This window comes from Stigmatopora nigra, chromosome 23 (assembly GCF_051989575.1).
Source record: "Stigmatopora nigra isolate UIUO_SnigA chromosome 23, RoL_Snig_1.1, whole genome shotgun sequence".
Lineage (NCBI taxonomy): Eukaryota > Metazoa > Chordata > Actinopteri > Syngnathiformes > Syngnathidae > Stigmatopora > Stigmatopora nigra.
In genome coordinates, this window is record NC_135530.1 from 1,464,316 (window position 1) to 1,484,746 (window position 20,431).

At 41.9% G+C, this 20,431-nt stretch overlaps 3 protein-coding genes and 1 long non-coding RNA gene across 10 annotated transcripts; 2 read left to right on the plus strand and 2 right to left on the minus strand.

Annotated features, from left to right (window-relative positions):
- The first annotated feature begins 118 nt into the window (after positions 1–118).
- Positions 119–8,695, plus strand: ipo8 (importin 8). Of its 4 annotated transcripts, none has more exons than XM_077709131.1 (25): positions 119–697; positions 815–896; positions 984–1,140; positions 1,924–2,082; positions 2,171–2,327; positions 2,488–2,577; positions 2,996–3,090; positions 3,203–3,287; positions 3,354–3,488; positions 3,728–3,827; positions 3,909–3,985; positions 4,181–4,297; positions 4,405–4,494; positions 4,586–4,751; positions 4,838–4,998; positions 5,331–5,456; positions 5,533–5,608; positions 5,719–5,844; positions 6,011–6,108; positions 6,206–6,301; positions 6,956–7,176; positions 7,245–7,453; positions 7,643–7,876; positions 7,956–8,085; positions 8,234–8,695. In XM_077709131.1, coding segments are annotated over exons 1-25 (3,072 nt in total). In that variant the 5' UTR covers positions 119–613; the 3' UTR covers positions 8,235–8,695. The 4 variants fall into 4 exon arrangements, with proteins under 4 accessions (XP_077565257.1, XP_077565259.1, XP_077565258.1 ...); XM_077709133.1 differs by having other exon boundaries at positions 5,533–5,599; XM_077709132.1 differs by having other exon boundaries at positions 122–697; positions 7,646–7,876.
- Positions 8,696–8,953: 258 nt separating this feature from the next.
- Positions 8,954–13,159, minus strand: LOC144180960 (uncharacterized). Its single transcript, XM_077709145.1, has 14 exons — positions 13,068–13,159; positions 12,928–12,990; positions 12,701–12,860; positions 11,806–11,873; positions 11,681–11,741; positions 11,418–11,618; positions 11,035–11,361; positions 10,825–10,934; positions 10,710–10,760; positions 10,393–10,638; positions 9,951–10,047; positions 9,786–9,885; positions 9,646–9,719; positions 8,954–9,572 (listed from the first exon to the last, which is right to left on the minus strand). Exons 1-14 carry the CDS (start codon positions 13,131–13,133, stop codon positions 9,412–9,414), a joined length of 1,785 nt encoding a protein of 594 aa, XP_077565271.1. The 5' UTR covers positions 13,134–13,159; the 3' UTR covers positions 8,954–9,411.
- On the minus strand, positions 13,138–17,212 carry LOC144180957 (protein-methionine sulfoxide oxidase mical3a-like). Of its 3 annotated transcripts, none has more exons than XM_077709140.1 (12): positions 16,777–17,212; positions 15,477–15,684; positions 15,286–15,405; positions 15,121–15,219; positions 14,898–15,053; positions 14,726–14,826; positions 14,300–14,557; positions 14,117–14,232; positions 13,914–14,037; positions 13,633–13,850; positions 13,363–13,559; positions 13,138–13,285 (listed from the first exon to the last, which is right to left on the minus strand). In XM_077709140.1, exons 1-12 carry the CDS (start codon positions 17,035–17,037, stop codon positions 13,179–13,181), a joined length of 1,965 nt encoding a protein of 654 aa, XP_077565266.1. In that variant the 5' UTR covers positions 17,038–17,212; the 3' UTR covers positions 13,138–13,178. The 3 variants fall into 3 exon arrangements, with proteins under 3 accessions (XP_077565266.1, XP_077565265.1, XP_077565263.1); XM_077709139.1 differs by having other exon boundaries at positions 15,121–15,222; XM_077709137.1 differs by having other exon boundaries at positions 15,121–15,405.
- On the plus strand, positions 16,804–20,343 carry LOC144180969 (uncharacterized). Of its 2 annotated transcripts, none has more exons than XR_013324578.1 (7): positions 16,804–17,088; positions 18,058–18,220; positions 18,396–18,481; positions 19,712–19,924; positions 19,993–20,074; positions 20,153–20,229; positions 20,307–20,343. It is a non-coding gene; the product is annotated as an uncharacterized LOC144180969 (long non-coding RNA). The 2 variants fall into 2 exon arrangements; XR_013324577.1 differs by having other exon boundaries at positions 16,818–17,088; positions 19,712–19,884.
- The last annotated feature ends 88 nt before the right edge of the window (positions 20,344–20,431 follow it).

The window sequence follows — 20,431 nt, forward strand, 5'->3', positions numbered from 1 at the left end:
AATATAATATATAATATAATATTAGAAGGGCTGTAAAACACGAAAAACAAATAATACTTCATTTTAAACAAGCATTTTAATCCATGTAAAACAGTAGAAATGTAGAAAATAAAATGAAATACATTTTCAGTACTGCTTATCCTCACAAGGGGTATGGGGGTGCTGGAAGCCATCCCAGGTAGCAATGTGCACCAGCTAAGTCACACTAAATTTATATAAACGTTATCTACAAAGGAATACTTTAAAATGTACATATGCATGCCTTTGCAGGGGAAAAACATAAAAATCATATTGAAAACACTTACCTTTGTTCCCCTCCAAGACCATAGAGGTCAGCAAACCCCCCGAAAGTACTGCTGAACAACGCCGTAAATGTTGTTATGGTCCCCTGAAGTTTACGTCCTCCAACCACTGCTTTCCGGCACAGTTTTACTTGTCGTTTTCTGTTTGGAATTTCAAGAGCTGCCGTAATTCGACGCCTACTGGCCAATATAATTAATGAGTTCCCCTCGACATAAACCAAACAAATTCAACTGTTGTTTAGCCATCAGTCAGATTTGAGTGAATAGCGTTGATATTTGAATGCATTATTTCGGGATCCCGAATTAAAAGCATGGATCCCAATCGAATAATTCAGGCATTAAGAGGGACGATCGATCCAAATTTGAGAAGAACGGCCGAAGATGAACTCAATCAGGTGGGCATCGAAAATGGCTTATTTTGTAATTGAATGTTGCGCTCGATCTCTCTAATATTGCGTGTATATTGAATTAATATCATCGTTCATCACTAGTTTTACTCCTGTGCGTTTCAGTCCTACAAGATCATCAATTTTGCACCCACTCTGCTTCAGATCATCACATCTGAACAGGTGGAGTTTCCAGTACGTCAGGCAGGTATGGTAAATATGTCATATCTGTCAAAATATCGTTCAAATATTATTGATAACTGAGGTATGTGGGTGTGTTTGTGTGTGCATACAGCGGCGATCTATCTGAAGAACATGATTAGCCAGTATTGGCAGGATAGAGAACCTTCTTTGGGAAAAGTAGTGTTTCCCTTTAATATTCATGAAAATGACCGTCAACAGATTAGAAATAACATTGTGGAGGGTGTCATCCGCTGTCCTGAGTCAATACGGTAAGGCAATTTCATTTCAATTGCACAATTCAACAATACTATAAAAAAAAGAAAATGTTCAAGTGGGCGATTTACGACAATATGCTAGTAATCACAAAAGTTGTTGGATAGACATCACGCTGCATCAGCATCTTCTTAAGTGTCCTTCTAGGTCTGCATTATGGGGTAAAGGTCAGACCTATCTTCCAGTAAACAGTCCTCAGAAAGACATGTTACGTTCCTGAGCTCGCCCCACGCAAATTTAAGAAGCTCTCATACAAAAATGATTAAATGCACACATATATATAATAGTATAACAGAATAACTCCAACAACTAATAATAATCGTAGTGCAATATTCATTTCAGGCATATTCCAAAATGCGGTTCAGTATCCTCAATTTTATTGTTTCACTTTTGGCCAACACACACGATACTTTTATTGTGTAATATTGCCCCGCCCCCTTTTTATTTAAGACAAAAAAAATGTTTTTACTGTAGTACTTGCATCTAATGAAAACTCAAAAACTGGAGATTTAAAAGGCATAAGTGTTTAGGAACCTGATATTGAAATTCAAACCACTTCTTAGTTTGAAAAAAAAAACATTGTAACATTAAAACACAAGGAAATAAATAATCCTTTCTAATACTTGAAATTTCAACACACTAAAATGTTAAATACAATCAAGAATGGCACCATTAGAACAGTGAACACATCTGGCCAGTAAAACAACAACAAAAATGCATCAGTCATTGTTCATCATAGTGTTATTTTTCCTTCATTTTTCTCTGGCTTCATTTTATAGAGCCCAGCTGACCATGTGTCTTCGAACTATCATCAAGCACGATTTCCCGGGACGATGGACTAACATTGTGGACAAAATAAACTTGCACTTGCAGTCGAACAATAGCGGCTGCTGGTATGGCAGCCTGCTTGTTCTCTACCAACTGGTCAAAACTTATGAGTGAGCAATCGTTTTTTTTTTTAATGCAATTACTGACCGGTTCATTGACCAATGATCAACTTACCTCCAAATTTTCCACTACTTGCAGATACAGAAAAGCTGACGAGAGGGAACCGTTGCTAAGCGCTATGCAAATATTTCTACCAAGGATTCAGCAGCTCATCATCCAACTGCTTGCAGATGCAACAATTTTCTCGGTCCTAATTCAAAAACAGATTGTGAAAATATTCCATTCCCTTATACAGGTAAATTTTCTATGCCGGATTATTGACATCAAACAGAGAGAGAGAGAAATATGACCTGAAAATAGTTGTTGAATTTAATAATGTAACACAACTACTCTAAATGGTTTGAAGTATACATTTTTGCTGCTGTTTATAATTGATTGTTATTCTCAACTTGCAGTACTCGCTTCCTCTTCAGCTGATTAACAATACGGTGATGACTCAATGGATGGAAATCTTTCGAGCTATAATGGACCGTGATGTTCCAATTGTAAGAATCCTGCTGTTAATACTGTTATACACTTGTGAAATATTTTGAGTGCCCATTTGATTTCTTGTTTTTGCGGTAAATTTGAGTACTCAAATCTTATTGGCTAACTTTATCCTTGTAGTGCAGTGTTTTGTCGTTACTCGGACAATTGGTCGCCCGGATGTTTGGTCGCCCAGACGTTTGGTCACCCGGACGTTTGGTCGCCCGGACGTTTGGTCGCCCGGACGTTTGGTCGCCCGGACATTTGGGTGCTCGAACGTTTGACAACATGACAGAGTTTATTGTTGAAATCAGCTCTCAAAATTATATTCAAGGGAGAGAGTTTAATAACAAAATATCTACTGTTGAAACCAGCTCTCAAAACTATTATTGTTTTTTCTAATGTGCTACTTTGTACTGATTTCACTTGAATTTTTAGGAGACGTTGAAGCTGGATGAAGATGACCGTCCGGAATTATCATGGTGGAAGTGTAAGAAATGGACGCTGCGCGTTATTACCAGACTATTTAAGCGGTGAGCTTTTTTTGGGTAACTCCATGAAGACAATTACAAAATAAATATTTCCAGAAATTGCATATCATTTAGCTCGTATTTTATGATGCATGTTTGCTTTTTTTTTCCCAAGATATGGAAGTCCAGGCAATGTGACGAAAGAGTACTTTGAGTTTGCAGATTTCTTCTTGAAGACATATGCAGTAGGCTTGCAGCAAGTAAGTATTTGCACACTCATTTTAAATTAAAATTGGCAAGTCATTTTTCTTTTATCTCTGCCCCAGGTCTTATTGAAGGTGTTATATCAATACAGACAGAAACAGTACGTCACTCCTCGAGTTCTCCAGCAGTGTCTCAACTATCTCAACCAGGGACTTTCTCATTCTCTGACATGGAAACAGCTGAAACCTAACATGCCGGTAAACAATCTTCCCTCTAATTTTTCATGTAAAACATGCTGTAAAACACGAAAAACAAATAAGAGTGGACAGACTGCGCCATCATGGGAAAAGGGGTAAAAAAAAAGTTTGGATTTTATTTACTGCGCGCCATATGATTGCTGCTGCGCAAAGAAGACGAGAGTACTGCGCAATTGCACATGCCCGCAGCTTAGAGGGAGATCATAAGTGATTTTATTCGGACTTTCCTCTTTTTCTAGACCATTTGCCAAGAGGTCATCTTCCCTCTTATGTGTTATAAAGAAGAAGATGAACGGCTGTGGCAAGAAGACCCGTTTGAATACATTCGCATGAAGTTTTGTTAGTATTTACATATCAGCCCAATGATTTTAAAACAGGCTTGAAGTGACTTATTTTTTTATCTTTATTTATTTAATATAGACCTCTATGACGATCAAGCCCTTCCAGCCACCGCTGCACAGAGCCTTTTGTGCAACGCTGCGCGAAAGAGAAAAGAGGTGAGGTGAACACAAAAATCCATAAAAACATCAATGGTAGACAATTATTTCATTTTTAGGGCATTAGGGTCACTTCACATTTATTTTGGGTCATTGAGGTCACTAAAACTTTGGTTTTCAGTCATTTCCATTTGATTTGAGGGCTTCTCCGGGTCACTGTACTTTTTAATATCTATTTTTTTTTGCTATTACAAGGTTCTTCCTCAAATGATGGAGTTCTGCTGTCAGATACTGATGGATCCCACATGTGACTGCCGGAGAAAAGATGGCGCACTGCACTGCATTGGAGCACTCGCTGAGCTACTACTGAAGGTTGATTGTATAATGGATACTTAGAATAAGTAGTGTACCACTTTTTTATCTTTTGCTAGTATATTCTCGAAGGTATCACTGAGGCTTTGCTGTTTTTTTTTTTACAGAAACAGATTTACAAAGAGCAGTTGGAGTTGATGCTGCAAAACTATGTCTTCCCTTTGCTAAACTCTCGACTGGGTTACTTGCGAGCCAGGGTAAGTAAAGCTAGGGTCAAAGTTCAAACATCACAATAGGTCAAATTCTTGGGGAGAGGGGTTGGTTATGCATTTTTGTCATTTGTTTTAGTCGTGCTGGGTCCTTCACTGCTTCAGTCAGCTGAGATTCCACAATGTGATGGCTTTGAGGAATGCTGTGGAGTTGGTCAGGAAGGATTTGGTTGATGAAAATGAAATGCCAGTCAAGGTGGAGGCGGCCATTGCTTTACAAATGTTGGTCAGCAATCAGGGAGAGGGTAGGTTGAGGGAACGGACGCCAAATGTCTACTTATGCTTTTTCACGTTTGCTAGTTAATAGTGAAAATACCGCTTGTGTTTGCAGCAAAGCTCTACATCAGGCCACACATCCGAAGTGTTATGCAGGAGCTGCTACGTGTCGTCAAAGAGACGGAGAGTGATGATTTGACCAATGTTATTCAGAAGATGATCTGCGAGTACAGTGAAGATGTTGCAGTAATAGCTGTGGACATCACACAGAACCTTGTAAGCTACAGTGACACACATCAGCCACATATTAGTTTGCTTAGATATCTCTCTCTCTCATGTTGTCAACCGTCTGGTGACCAAGCGTCCATGCGACCAAGTGTCCGGGCGACCAAACGTCCGGGCGACCATGTACATAGTCCGATGTAAAATTCTCTACATTAACATCATATAAGTCGCAGGCTTAAACATTGAAATTGGCTTAAATTCAAGTAATGTCACCAGCATGGGGAAACATACTCAGTCGTAAAAAGTTAATCCGATCATTATGCAGGACTTTTATTTTGGAGAAAAATCTGAAATTGTTCATGTATAATGTTTACACTTTCCAGGCCGAGATCTTTACCAGGGTTCTTCACAGTGAGGGATATGAAGAGGACGAGGACAAGACCGTCATGGCTCTCGGTATTCTGAGTACCATCGACACTATCCTCACAGTCGTAGTGGACCACAAAGAGGTTACTCATGTGCAATAATACAGTGAAATGCAGATGATTTTTCATTTTTTTTTAAAATTGTTTTTGTCTTTTTCAGATCACGCAACAATTGGAGGTGATCTGTTTGCAGGTGATTGGACTCGTCTTGCAGAAGCCCATCATAGGTATGGCAGGTGTGTTTACGCATGGGTCGTGTAGTACGTACTTGGTCCTTTTCAGGAACCCACCTACTTTTTTACAACACCACTTCTATGTTAAACATTTCTTCTTGACTCATTCACAGAATTCTATGAAGAAATCCTTTCTCTGGCATTTGGACTAACATGTCAGAGCATCTCCCCTCAGATGTGGCAGCTACTGAGCATTCTTTATGAAGTCTTTCAACATGACTGCTTTGACTACTTCACTGGTTGGTTTCACCTCAGATGAAGAACATTATAGCAACTATAAAGCATTAAATAGTAGCTAGAGTTGAAGAAAAAATTAGAGGGGACATTGTTTAGATACCTAAAAATTCAAAAAACAAAAAAAATCCTGTAGGAACCCTCCAAAATTCCCAAATATTTCTGATACAGATATGATGCCACTTTTGCACAACTACGTGACTGTGGATACAGATGTCCTCCTATCCAACCCCAAGAACTTGGAGATCATCTTCAGCATGTGCAAAAAGGTTTTTAATGTCCTTCTACGTCTTTTTGGTGTACACCAGAGCCAAAATATGATCAAAATGAAGCTTCCTCTTTAATCTTCTCCTTTATTTGTTGTAGGTTCTGATTGCAGATTCTGATGAAGAAGCTGAGTGTCATGCTGCTAAACTGTTGGAGGTGATTATACTGCAGTGTAAAGGCAGAGGAATCGACCAGGTTAGAAAACACACTCTACATAAGTTCATTATCAGGGAGTTCTCAATGTGACCCATTACTATTTTAAATGGCAAGGAATTGTTTTACATTACTAGCCAAGCAAGCAGAGTAATAAATGGCGTTCCAGTTACATTACGTATAATAATGTTCGTTTCATCAATAATTATACTTTAATATAACTGTAAAACAATACAGGGGGGCATCTGTTTAATTACAAAACATTTATTTAATTAGTACTCATCACAAATGAAAAAAACTCCCGAGCGGCAATTTCTCCTGGGCATTTAAGTCCATAAATCAAAACAATTACCAGGTTATTGATTAATCCAATTGCGTAAAATGCCTCCAATCGGCAAAACAATTCCATAATCAAGCGAAAAGCGCATCACAATTTTCGACAATATGCCAGTAATCACGAAGGTTGTTGGATAGCCATCACGCTGCATCAGCAATTTCTTAAGCGTCCTTCCAGGTCTGCATTCTGGGGTAAAGGTCAGTCCTATCTTCCAGTAAAAAGTTACGATCCCGAGCTCGCCCCAGACAAATTAAAGAAGTTCTCATACAAAAAATGATTAAATACACACATATACATATATAATAGTATTACAGAATAACTCCAACAATGACTGACTGTTTTTTTTCCTCAATTTTCAGTGTATCCCTCAGTTTGTGGAGGTAGTACTGGAGCGTTTGACCCACGGTGTCAAATCCAACAAGCTTAGAATCATGTGCCTGGAGGTGGCTATTGCTGCACTTTACTATAGTCCAGCCCTCCTCATGCATACTTTGGACAATACACGCCTCTCTCAAAACCAACAGGCCATCACCGCCAACTTCATCAACCAGTGGATGAACGACACAGAATTTTTCCATGGGTGAGTCAGAATTTTGATTTGCACTGATATCATTTAAGATGTTCCATAACTTTTTGATTATGTCTCAGGCCTCATGATCGTAAGATGTGCATTATCGGCTTAACCGTGCTTATGGAGTTGCCGAGCAGACCCACAGCGCTGGAAAGTGTCGTCAACCAAATACTTCCTTCCGTACTGCTTCTTTTCTTGGGCCTCAAACACGTGTCTGCTGCTTCCCAAGCCATCCAAGGACAAAGTCAGTCAGCCCATTCAAGAGTTTTGGATGAAGAGCAAATTCGTGAGTTGGGAGTTTATCCACACTCTTAATAATACGACATAGTATACAGTAAGGCTTGATAAAACTATAAAAAAAAATCTACAGGTAACAGTTTCCCTCTGCATAGTTGAAACTGCTAATGTAATCGAAAGTAAAGAACTCAGCAGAGAAATAACGTGATTTAACAAGATTTTCATATCTTTTGATCAGCAGATGAGATTCCTAGTGATGAAGATGAGGTAAATGAGGAAGGCAGCCTTACACAACAGCAGTCCAGTGAACCAATGGGTCTTGGAGATGAGAGTAATGATGACGATGATGATGATGATGACTACTGGGACGAGGGGAATTGCTTTGAAGGAACATCACTGGAAGAATACAGCACCCCCCTTGACTATGACAACGGAGAAGACGAATATCAGTTTTTTGCATCTGCTCTGTTGAGTAAGTGTTTGTTTTATAGACCAATACATTATTGGTTCATAGCTTTGTAGTTCTACTATTTATTGACTTTATTTGACAGGGGTTCAGAGTACAGATGTGGCTTGGTACCACTCTTTGACTGCAACCCTCAGTCATGACCAGAAAACACAGCTGCAGGAGATTTACAGCATCTCGCAACAAAGGAAGAGTAATGCCAGTATCGGGCAATGGTAAGGAAAAATAGGAGAATAAATGGAGTTGAGGTTTGGGATTTTGGAGTGAAGTTGTCTTCACAACTCCAGGGACATTTCTAGAGGAGAATGACGAATTTGGGTTTAGCAATGTTGTTTAATGTTGTTTTTTTTTCTCCTTTTGTAGATTGTAACATTTCCTGAGGATTGAAATAAAGACAGACAGGAGACCTGATGTGGAACTGTAGGCAGTTTTTGGCAGAACACTTGGACAATTCGTCGTGACAAAAATATCTACAAGTATTCAGGTTTTCTTCACATTTAAAAAAAATGAAAAGGTATTGAATATTCTTACTTTTATTGACCTGCAGTGTTTGCTGCATCTGTTCTGTTCTTAAATGATAGAATGAACAAAGTATGTTTGCATGCACTCTAGCAATGTATTTTAGTCATTAGATGGAATTTGGACTTATATTTTTTTTGTCAGGGTACTGTTTCTATTTGGAAAATGCAGAATAATTATATATGAAATGAAAGCCTAGTCTTATGGGATGCTACGCCTTTATATCAAATCAAAAGCCTTTATCTTCATCATACACAGCTATGTATAATGAACTAAGTCTTTATTTTAATGAAAAGATATACTAAATTACATAGTGTATGTATCATACTGTCATATATATGTATATATACATATGTATATATATATATATTTGTATATATATGTATACATATATTTGTATATATATGTATACATATATTTGTATATATATATATGTATATATACATACGTATATATGTATTTGTATATATATGTATATAAACATATGTATATATATTTGTATATATATGTATATATACATATGTATATATATATATATTTGTATATATATGTGTATATGTATATATATATATATGTGTATATATATGTGTATATATATGTATATATGTGTATATATATATGTATATGTATATATATGCTTATATATAGATATATATATAAATACATTTAAAAAAAACATAAAAATCTCACATCATACAGCTTTTTGCTGCAGAATTTTTCTAATGTATAAATGAAAAACAATATCAATATTTCTTAGGCCAACTGGCCCATCCCTTCACCGGAGTAGTCCAAGAAAAGCCTGAGCCGAGGAGTGTTTTCTCATCAGTGTGTTTTTTTTTTTTTGACGGGACTTACTCCCGCTCCCATTTCAGCAAAGTATGGAGTGCCACCATTAGCCAGAGAACGATTTCTATCCATCATTATGGGTTCTCAAAAATCTTTGACCCCACCTTTTGGTTCTCCTGTGGACTGTTAACGTTCCCCATTGAGGAATTCTTTGACAAAAGCACACGTGTCGCCCTTCACGGCTTATAATGCGAAGCAGCCCCTTGGTCTGGTCCTTCGGCCGTTTTTCGCAGTTCCTCTAGCAGGGGCAGCAGCGCCTTCCTCTGCTCCATCACATCCAGCATTTCCTCCAAGAGGCGCCGCTCCTTGCCAAGCTCCGTCTCGTCCTTCAGGTGGTCTGCCGTCAGAAGGACGAACGTCGGAAGTCTTCCAAAGGGACGCCAATTTCATTTCTTTTCTCCAGAACTCACCTTCCAGGGTCATGTTCTCTCGTAGCTCACGCTGCAAGCCGCTCTGTCGGTCTTCCAGTTGGAGATCTCTTGCGCTAAAGCCGCAAAAGGTCAGCTTAGCATCAAAGTCCGAGGCGACCGATTGGTTGTTGATGACCTACCGTATGGCCAGCTCCGACTCGTATCGCAGTAGAATGTTCCTCCTCTGGACCAGACGGAACCAAAGCCGCATAAGTCTGCTTTTCTCGTCCAAGTCGGCTCCTGGGCCCAAATTCCGCAAAATGAAGCTTTATCTGTTGGCGGCACTTTCATTCTAATAACGCTACCTTGGTGGTCTCCCCTGAGATGTTTCTCCAGTGTGACCCCAGCAGCCTCCAGACATTGTTGCTCTTCCTCCACCATCTCCAGTTCCCTCTGGATCATCTTGACATCCCCAAAACATTCCCTCAAATCTTACCCGAATGAAAACGGAGCCACACTGAACTAGTATTTATTATGGACCACAAAAAGACATCTGCTTTTCCGGAGGATGCCAATTCTGGACCTCGTTTTGGATTTTGACCAATAACAACCGTACTTAGATATTAAACAGTACTTAGATATTAAACTCTCTCATGAATATTATTATGAGAGCTGGTTTCAACATTTAACTCTGTCAGCATTTGACCGGCGACCAAAATGGACCAACTGTCCTGGCGACCAAACGTCCGGTCACAATAACAACAGACAAAGAATTCCAGCTGACATCAAAAATGGCGCCCTACTGACCTGCGCTTGGCGCAACCTCTTAAGCTGTCGCCGTTTGGCTCGCCGTTGTCTGCTCTCGTGCGTGCGACGGCGCCCGGCGGGGTCCTCCTGCTGACCCGTGGGGAGACTTTGGAACAGGCTCTCCGGGACGCTGAGACCGGACGGCTCCTCGGGCCGAACCAGGACGCCCACCACCTCCGTCGTGCAGGACGAGCGCCCATCACACTCAGCTTGAGGAGCTGGTCGTGGGAAACGTTTGCGCAGGAACTGAAGAAGAAACTGAGTGAGTGGAAATGGGGAACGAAGGGGTTGCCAGATTTGGCGCAAGGTTCTTCTACCTTGACGGGAAATGTTGGCTTGAAGGCAAGTGCGTGAGGAATGTAAGCAAGCTGAAAGAGCCAGCAGAAGAAAAATAAGTGTCTTAATGTTAGTCAGTGAGCTAGTTTGCCATACCTGTGCCGCTTCTGGCTTATTCTCATTCATTCTGTCAAATCCAGACTTGACGTTTGCGGTCCCTAAAGCGCAGACGTCCTGCGGTGAGGACTGTACCGCGTTGGGATGCTCTGCTCGGAAAATACAAGGAATTGAGGACACGTCCCCGAGGCAGCACCATCACATACGTGACCAAACGTCTGGCGACCAAACCCACCCACGACGTCTCACCTTGACGGACCTTTGCCTTCCGTCCAACCACGGCCTTCCAGAAGGCGGCTTTAAGGGAGGGTGGTGATGTAACGTTTGGCCCGGGACCCCTTAAGTGACCTAGCCCCGACCCTTCCGTGGGTGTCACAGGCAATGGAAGGAGTTTCTCCAGAGAGACTGAGTCCATTGGCCGAGATTCTGCCACCGTCGCTGTTCCCGTCAGAAAAACCTCTTTCTCAAGAGGGGGGAAGGAACAGAGGGAGGACGTGGAGTCCACTTTGGTGACGAAGGAGGCGGTGGAAGGAGTGGCGAGGACAGGTGACTCCGGCGGAGTGACATCGGAGACACCTGTTGTCACCAGAAATCGGTGAGAAGCCACCGTAGGGGGTGAAAACCTAAATTACCGTCGCTAGATTCTTCGTCCTCGTCCTCGATCGGGCACAGGTGGCATAGAAGCTCCTCCTCCTCCTCCTGTGCGATATCCAGCGTGTCCGAGTCCGAACTGAACTCTCCGTCGCTCGTCCAGCGACACGTTGGCGATTCTGCCTCCACTTCGTCATTTTCCAGCTCAATCCGCTCTCGGGTCACCGTGGAAACTGAGAATACTACACGCACACTCGTAGTTTTGTTGACTGCTTTGTGATGGTTAAAAGTGAGAAGGGCTTACCCGATAGACGGCGACACTCTTCATCCGCCGAGATTCGAGAGCACGTTGAAGACGATGACATCTGAGGACGCAGACTGCAGATGATGAATTCCTCCCACATGGGGAATCCAGATGTGTGTACTCACGCGAGGTGTCCGCTGATCTGACAACCCCACGCAAGACGTATTGCACTGCTGCGGACAGGAAAATGTTCCTGAGAGAATTGGAGCCAAAAAAGAAAAACAAATGACCAAGGGGCCTACCTTCTAGAGGGCTGCTCGGACTTTTGGCCGCCGGTCAAATGGTGACAGAGAATTTACTGTTGAAACCAGCTCTCAAAATTATATTCATAAGAGAGTTGAATATCTAAATATCTACTCTTTTCAACAGTACTTCGATATTAAACAATACTTAGATATTTAAAACAGTACTTAGATATTTAAAACAGTACTTAGATATTTAAAGCAGTACTTAGATATTTAAAACAGTACTTAGATTTTAAACTCTCTCTTTACTATCTAAGTACTGTTTAATATATAAGTACAATTTAATATCTAAGTAATGTTTAATATCTAAGTAATGTTTAATATCTAAGTAATGTTTAATATCTAAGTAATGTTTAATATCTAAGTAATGTTTAATATCTAAGTAATGTTTAATATCTAAGTAATGTTTAATATCTAAGTATTCTTTAATATCTAAGTACTGTATAATATCTAAGTACTGTTTAATATCCAAGTACTGTTTAATATCCAAGTAGTGTTTAATATCTAAGTCCTGTTTAATATCTAAGTACTGTTTAATATGTAAGTACTATTTAATATCTAAGTACTGTTTAATATCTAAGTACTTTTTAATATCTATGCACTGTTTAATATCTAAGTACTGTTTAATATCTGAGTACTCTTTCATATCTAAGTACTGTTGAAAACAGTAGATATTTAGATATGAAACTCTCATGAATATAATTTTTAGAGCTGGTTTCAACAGCGACCAAACGTACGGTCACACCAAGAGGAGACGGACCATTTTTCATCTCACCTTCGGCGGCGCTGAAACGATAGGCAGCAATTCTGAGGACCCCGCCACACAGCTGGCAGGCGAAGCAGCGACGGTGGAAGAAGAGACCCTCAGCACTCCCACGCTCCATGGCGTAAACTTTCTCGCAGCAGAAAAAACACACATCGCTGGCGCACGCCGGCTGCGCCCACGTGCATCAACATTCAGCCACGATCAAGACGATTCCGGAGGACTTCCCGAGGTCTTACCGTCTCCTCGCCGAGGTCCGTTTTCAGCGTGGCGTCGGGGGACTGAGATGCCGTCCCTTCGCTCTTAAAATCAAAGGAGTTGGCAAAAGGTAGTAAATGGAACTAGACACCACACATTGGATGAAAGCCTGAAATCCCACCAGAGTAATCGAAGACGAACGGGAGTCTGGCGCCGTTCGGGACGTGGATTGGGCGCTGTCGCTCATCCTCTTTCTAGCCAGAACGCTCAGGACTTCCTGCGTGCACACCAATCAAAAGAAGGCCCACCAACACTGCAAAATGTTTACCTCAAGAGGGTGTTCGTCGGTCCTGGACCCGTCGAGAGACGGGGTCGCCGGCGCCTTGGAACTCTGACATGCTGAAGTAAAAGCAGAATGAAATGTGTCAACTATCAAATGATGTCTAGGTTTTTTTTTTTTGTTCTCAGGATCACACCCAGAGTTTGCGGGGAAGCATGGAGCAGCTGGTAAAGCCGACTGAGATAGACCACCATGGACAGCGCGTCGGGTTCTCTTGCTGACGTCATCTCTTCCACTGTCATCACCGGGCAGATTCCCAACTCTCGCTCGCAGAGGTCGAACGCCAAGCGGATATTTTCTTCATCCGCCTCCGGGTTCAGTGAGTCAAAGTCTCTGTGAAAAGGCCAGCCTGAGACGTTAGGGTTAGGTGGGTTAGGGATTGGCTAGGGTTAGGATTTGGAATTACATCAGCTCGGGTCTGTAGCAGTGAACGAGAGCGCAAAGCGCCACACCGCTTTTCCACGACGTAGTCAGGTTGCCAACGGCGACGCCGGGGTAGGCAGCCGTCTGTTCGCGGCACCAGTAGAGCAGCTGATCGGACTCGGACAAGGGCCGCGATGGGATGTCGTCCGGATCGCCGGCCACGCCATCACCCGGCTCTCCAGAATTCATCAAGTTTCTGACCTGTGATGGAAAGTTGATGAAATCCGGCCTTCGTGTGCGTGGTTAATGTCATTTTCCAAAAACCTGATCTGGCGTGATGCTCTGACAGATGTTGACGTAACGACTGGATGGATCCAAGGAATACATGGCGATATTTTTCTGCATGTTCTCCGGCGTGGTCTGAGCCAATAGACGATACACGCTCTCTCTTCGCACCCAAGGACAGACGGTCAAAATGACCACATGGAGGCATTGTTGCTATTGCAAAAAAAAGGACAGGCACGCACCTTTCGGCGAGGACTTCCAAAGGAAGATCTCCCTGACACCATCGGCGAATCATCCAAGAGGCGTCGAGAGCGGCCAGGAAACCCCGAGCCACACCCGTCCCCATCGGCCAGAAAGGCTGATAAAGGTCGGACAAAGGTCAGAGGTCGCGGGCCCTCGTGAGGCCCCAAGACGAGCAGCCACACCTCCAGCAAGCTGTCTCCCACCAGCGTGACCAGCAGCCGGTGTCCGTGGCGTACCCGGACCACGGCGGCGTTCTCGGCGGCGTACATGGACGTGAAGTCGAAGACGGCCACGTCCGGTCTGCCATAGTGGCTCACGGCGAAGTCCAGGGATGGAAGCTGCCCGTTGGTGCAAAAGTCGGCCGCCGTGCGGGCAAAGGCCTGCAAGGCTTTCTGGTCCACGTTCTCGCGAGAGAGGAGGACCTCTGTGTCCGCAAAGTCCTGCCAGGAGAAATGAAGTTCGGTTTCAACAGTAAACTCTCTGTCACCATTTGACTGGCGACCAAAAGACCGGCGACCAAAAGACCGGCGACCAAAAGACCGGTGACCAAAAGACCGGCGACCAAACATCCGGTCACGGCAGCAGTGACCACCAACAAGTAAACACACCTGTAAGATGACACGTTTGTGCAGCAAGCTGTGCTTCTTGGCCGTCATGACAAAGTAGTGCGTTTCGTCTTTGTAGTAAACCATGTTCTCCAGATCGATGCCTGAAAAGATTGGCACCAGAACGCTGAAGTCCAATGGAAACAATCCACCATTTTATCGCCAGAGTTCATACCAGTTTCCTGTCGGAGATCCTGGAAGAACTTTTGGTTGAAGATGGAAGCCACACCGCTGATCTCCTCCACCTTGGCTTCGGCTCGCGTGTTGCGGTTTTTAAAATTGGCCGTGATGGCGAGGGCCAACTTCCCACGGAACTCTTTGCGCCGGAAACCTGCCAAGACATGTTTTTGTTGTCAAAAAACTGGCCAGAATTGGAAATGGATTGGCGGGCCTCATACCAGGCAAAGTATTCCTGTGACCATCAGCTCCTACGATGACCTCGAACTGCAGTTGGTTGACAATGTGAGACTTTGGCCACGCCTCCAAAGTCCAACCCACTTCTAAACGAGAAAAACGATTTACGGAAAGTGCGAGAATGGCGGAGAAATGGCGGAGACCCTCACCAGGCGGTCCTTGTTCAGGAGGCGGAGGCTCCACCACGCGCTTGAACTCCACGTTGACGTGAACCTCCACCCCGAGCAATAGCGCCACCTTGAGCAGAACTAGCTGTAGTTGCCGAATGCCTATGGAGGACAGACAGAAGTGAGTTATGAACGTGTGCTCACCCGGAAAAACCGGCCAAAAGATATCTTACTGATGTGGTCGATGGCGCCGGCGCAAAACTTCCCGTAGAACTTCTTGGCGCCAAGTCCGCGCAGGTCGTGGATGACGAAGGGCCACAAGTGCAAGACGTTGTTCCTGGAGAAGGAGTCCCTCTTCTCCAGGACCACCACGTGAGCGCCCAGGAAGCTCAGCTCCACCGCCGTGCGTAGACCACAAGGCCCTGCCCCGATCACGGCGCACTGATGGATGGTGGGATGGCGCACTCGTGACCCGGCGCCCATACCTGTCAACCTCGAACCATTTGTGATCTTACCAAATTTTGTTTTCGCCCTTACATATATGTATAAATACATGGAAAATCTTACCACTTTACTTTTTTGCAAAACAGACCAGAAACAGCTGATCAAATGAAAGTAAACATAAACAAGGGAACAGGAAACGGAAATCACATGGTGAAAGTGTTACAAAACGAAATGTTTATCATGATCTTTTTTTTTTAGCCAATCAGAGGCGCCGGTACATATATCACTTGGCAGACATGCGTTTCCGGGAAGAAACAATGGCGGATGGTGAAAAATGGCTAGAAAGTGCCTTAATTTATTTTTTTTTCTCAAAATCACCGTTTAGCGTACCATTTTCATGTGTACAGCGTACCAATATAAAAATGGGCTTTCAGTTGTACCAATTACGGCGAGAACGTACCAGTTGACAGGTATGCCCGGCGCCCCAAGAGTGACCGGACGTTTGGTCGTCGGTCAAATGTACTTATTAAACAGTACTTAGATATTAAACAGTACTTGGAAATTAAACAGTACTTGGATATGAAACAGTACTTAGATATTAAACAGTACTTGGAAATTAAACAGTACTTGGATATTAAACAGTACTTAGATATTAAACTCTCCCTCTTAGATATTAAACAGTACTTAAATATTAAACTCTTTCTTAGATATTAAACAGTACTTAAATATTAAACTTTTTCTTAGATATTAAACAGTACTTAAATATTAAACAGTACATAGATATTAAACAGTATGTATATATTAAACAGTACTTAGATATTAAGCATTACTTAGATATTAAACAGTACTTAGATATTAAACACTTTCTTAGATATTAAACAGTACTTAGATATTAAACACTTTCTTAGATATTAAACTGTCTCTAATGAATATAATTTTGAGAGCTGGTTTCAACAGTACTTAGATATTAAAGTCTCTCTCATGAATCTAATTTTGAGAGCTGGTTTCAACAGTAAACTCTCTGTCACCATTTGACCGGCGACCAAACGTCCAAGAGCCCCAAGCGACTTTGAGAGCCGGCCCACTCACCGTGGCGTTCTGGCAGGCCCGGTTCTGCGAGTACTCTTCTCGAGAAGCCCGCCGGTCCAACTTGCTCCACAGCGCATCGGCCTTCCAGTAGCTGAGACGCTGCTTGATGGCACGGTAAAGCGGGCGCTCGGCCGGTTCTTTGTCCAGGTGGAGATGCTCGCACAGTCGCCCAAAGGAGCCCAGCGCCGCCCCACAGGTGGACGCCGTCACAAAGTCGTCAAACAGTTCCTGACCTTTTCCTGGCCGCGTCTCATTTCCCATGGTGAGGCACGGCGCCTTTCCCTCGGGCGACCGCGCCCTCGGGAACTTCAGGTATTCGTCATAATTTGGTAATAAAATCTGTTGTTTTCGGGGATTTGGGTCCGTTGACGAGGACCAAAATGAGCGCTGACGCAAAACCTACTCCCATCGCCGCTGTTGTTGCTGGTTCACAACTTGAAATCCACTCTAATCACACTTGTGGGTCAGACCGCAGTAATCTGTCTGCTTAAATTGGCTTAAAAGCACAGATTGCCTTCCATGGGCAACTCGCCATTTGTGCGGATTCAAAAATGTCTTGGATTTATTAGGAAAACAAATATCATGTCTAGAACAAGGGTGTCAAACTCCCTTTGGTCTGTGGGCCGGACTAGTAAACTCATTGCAAAATGACATAGAACTAACAATAAACCCACCTTTTTCCTTTGTATTAGTCACTAATACTAATAATTAGTGCAAAGAAAGAGTAAATTATCAAAATGTTTATTAACAGAATTTTCAGTTTACATTATGAACAATATATTATGAACAAGAGAATAAGCGGATAGTACACGAACTACAAATTTTAAAGACAATTCATATTTTTTTATACAATGCAGCTTTCTTCCCCGGGCCGTACCAAACCACCAGACGGGCCAGATCCGGCCCGCGTGCCGTATGTTTGACACCACTGGTGTAGAAGTAAAAAAACAAACACCAAAGTGCATGTCATCACAATGTTCATAATGTGCAATACTACTGTAGGATTATAGCCCAAGAAAAAAGTATTTACAGCTTCCCCCAAAGACGTTACGATGAATACAATGTATTTTTTGAAGTATGAAAGCCCAATCAACACGTATTAACAGCCCCGCCCTCGCCCCACGCATTGACCAATGCATGTTATTATGAAAACACTGTATTTTTCTTTTAAGTATTAAAGTCCAACCAAAAAGCATTTACAGCCCCTCCACACAAACATATACTGACTAATGCACGTTATTATGAAAAAAATATATATTTTTATGTGTCCTTTTTTAATAGGCGTGGCCGAAACCGGAGTTCAAATTGTCGACGTCAAACCCGGAAATCCCGATGAGTCCGGAAGAAGGACTGGCGTCCGTGCGTGCACTGCAGAGCAGCTCAAAACTGACGATTTGCCGAAGAAATCCTGCCAAACTTCTTACAGAACGATGTTGCACATTTGGTAACTTGTCATTTGGGGATTTCGAACCCCCCAGTTGTCGTCTTAAGAGTGATTTTTTGACGCGATGTAGCCCCATGTGTATGCAGACAGCAAATTGTTTGTAAACAAATTGGCTACATTGCGTTACCGATCGCTCTTTGTTTTTAAAAAGTAACCATTCCTTTGTGTGTTTCAGTCCCTCAACGAACACAAACTGCTGGGAAACATCAAGAATGTGGCCCAAACGACCAGAAAGGAGCAGCTTGTTGACACCATAACAAAGTGAGTCATTTTGAAATGATTCCGATTTTTTCGATCCGTTTAATATTTCGCCGTCAGCGTTCAGTATTTAAGACTTTGCGCAATTGGCTCGTTTTTCATCATACGTTTAAATTTTGGATTAAGACACTAACTTTGTTTTAATAGCAAAAACCTGTGGTCACCCACACAAATGCATTAGACTGGATGCGTAATGAATAAACAGTAATCCCTCGATTATCGCGGTTAATGTACACCCTGCGAATCCCTATTGAATTAATTATAAGAAAACACAAACTATAGTGGCAAGTGAAGGAGTAGCTCCCGCTTGTAAGTTTCAATGTGGCTTTTCACATTTTTCTGAATTTAAGAAAATAATAATCTGCCATGTAGTGGAACTGTGAAGCTTGAAGTAGTAATTAAAGTATGTACTTTTACCGCTTAATTTTCTTAAAGACCTTAACTTTTAGTTTTAAATATGGTTTTGATAAAATATAAGCAAGACATGTATTCAACCATAGTGCAGAGGTCATTTTTGACTTGGTGTAGGAAGAGAAAAATTTAAGCTTTTTGGGACATTTAATTTTTAATGAATAAATTTGAAATTATTGACTGAAAAACTCCAGGCAAAAGTAGGTCCCAAGTGTTTTATGTTTTCAAAATAAGTCCCTAATTCCTTAACTTTAAAAACTTGGGCCTGGACCTTTTAGTTTTAAATTTGGTTTTGACAAAATATAAGAGGCATTTATTCAACCATAGTGCAGGGGTCATTTTTGACTCATTTAAACATATGTAAAAATAAAAAAAAAATTGGCTTGGTGTAGGAAGAGAAAAATTTAAGCTTTTTGGGACATTTAGTAATGAATTTGAAATGATTGGCAGAAAAACTCAAGGCAAAAGTAGGCCCCAAATGTTTTATGTTTTCAAAATAAAAGTCCCTAATGCCTTAACTTTCTTAAAAACCTCAGGGCTTTGACAAAATATAAGTGAGGCATTTATTCAACCATAGTGCATGGGTCATTTTTGACTCATTTAAATGTATGTTAAAATAACCTTTTTTTTCTTGGTGTAAGTAGAGAAAAATGGAAGCTTTTTGGGATATGTATTTTTTAAGAATGGATAGACTTGACTAAAAACTCAAGGCCCCAAATGTTTTATTTCAAAATAAAAGATTTCCCTCATTTGGGTAAAACCTTACTTGTGAATGGTTTTTCACTTAACTTTGTGTATTGACCCCCTTATATTGTTTTCCAGAATCCACCAAGGAGGACCAGGTTTCATGGGCTCAGGCACCCCCACACCTTTTCAAAATAAAAGGTGAGCTCTTCCCAATGTTTTTTATATTTTCCAGAATCCACCAGAGGGGACCTGGTTTCTGCCTATGAACAGATAGGCTCAGGAGCACCCATGTTTCTCTGTGCTGGAGGGTAAGTGAGAACCAATCTATGAAGTTTTTCAAAATAAAAGGTGAGACCTTCCCATTGTTTTTTAATCTAACTCTGTGTACTGACTCCCCTCTTTTTTTTGTTTTCCAGAATTCCACCAGGGGGTGGAGAAGATTCCATTTTTTACGATGCTGGAACACCAACCAGTCTATGAAGTTTTTCAAAATAAAAGGTGAGCCCCTCTCATTGTTTTTTTAACTAACTGTGTACTAACACCCCCTTTTCATTTTTTTTGAATCTTCTCCACCAGAGGGTGGAGAAGATTCGATTTTTTACGATGCTGGAGCACCAACGGGAACCAATCTATGAAGTTTTTCAAAATAAAAGGTGAGCCCTTCTCATTGTTTTTTTAACTAACTGTGTACTAACCCCCCCCTTTTCAATTTTCGAATCTTCTCCACCAGAGGGTGGAGAAGATTCGATTTTTTACGATGCTGGAACCAATCTACAAACTTTTTCAAAATAAAAGCTGGAGCTTTTATTTCCTGGATTTCCTGCTGGTGACTGGAGGAATTACTTCATTTTACTT

What these genes read in the sequence shown, in the direction of transcription:
- ipo8 (XM_077709131.1), top strand. Translation starts at nt 614, where the DNA reads ATGGATCCCAATCGAATAATTCAGGCATTAAGAGGGACGATCGATCCA. An exon ending in ATACATTCGCATGAAGTTTT is followed by an intron (nt 3,828 to 3,908) that starts GTTAGTATTTAC and finishes TATTTAATATAG; the next exon opens with ACCTCTATGACGATCAAGCC. An exon ending in TCGTAGTGGACCACAAAGAG is followed by an intron (nt 5,457 to 5,532) that starts GTTACTCATGTG and finishes TGTCTTTTTCAG; the next exon opens with ATCACGCAACAATTGGAGGT.
- LOC144180960 (XM_077709145.1), bottom strand. Translation starts at nt 13,133, where the DNA reads ATGAGCGACAGCGCCCAATCCACGTCCCGAACGGCGCCAGACTCCCGT. An exon ending in GAGTCGGAGCTGGCCATACG is followed by an intron (nt 9,720 to 9,785) that starts GTAGGTCATCAA and finishes TTGCGGCTTTAG; the next exon opens with CGCAAGAGATCTCCAACTGG. An exon ending in AGAGAACATGACCCTGGAAG is followed by an intron (nt 9,573 to 9,645) that starts GTGAGTTCTGGA and finishes TTCTGACGGCAG; the next exon opens with ACCACCTGAAGGACGAGACG.
- LOC144180957 (XM_077709137.1), bottom strand. Translation starts at nt 17,037, where the DNA reads ATGGGAAATGAGACGCGGCCAGGAAAAGGTCAGGAACTGTTTGACGAC. An exon ending in CGGCGCCATCGACCACATCA is followed by an intron (nt 15,406 to 15,476) that starts GTAAGATATCTT and finishes TGTCCTCCATAG; the next exon opens with GCATTCGGCAACTACAGCTA. An exon ending in TTGGAAGTCCTCGCCGAAAG is followed by an intron (nt 14,038 to 14,116) that starts GTGCGTGCCTGT and finishes TTGGGTGCGAAG; the next exon opens with AGAGAGCGTGTATCGTCTAT.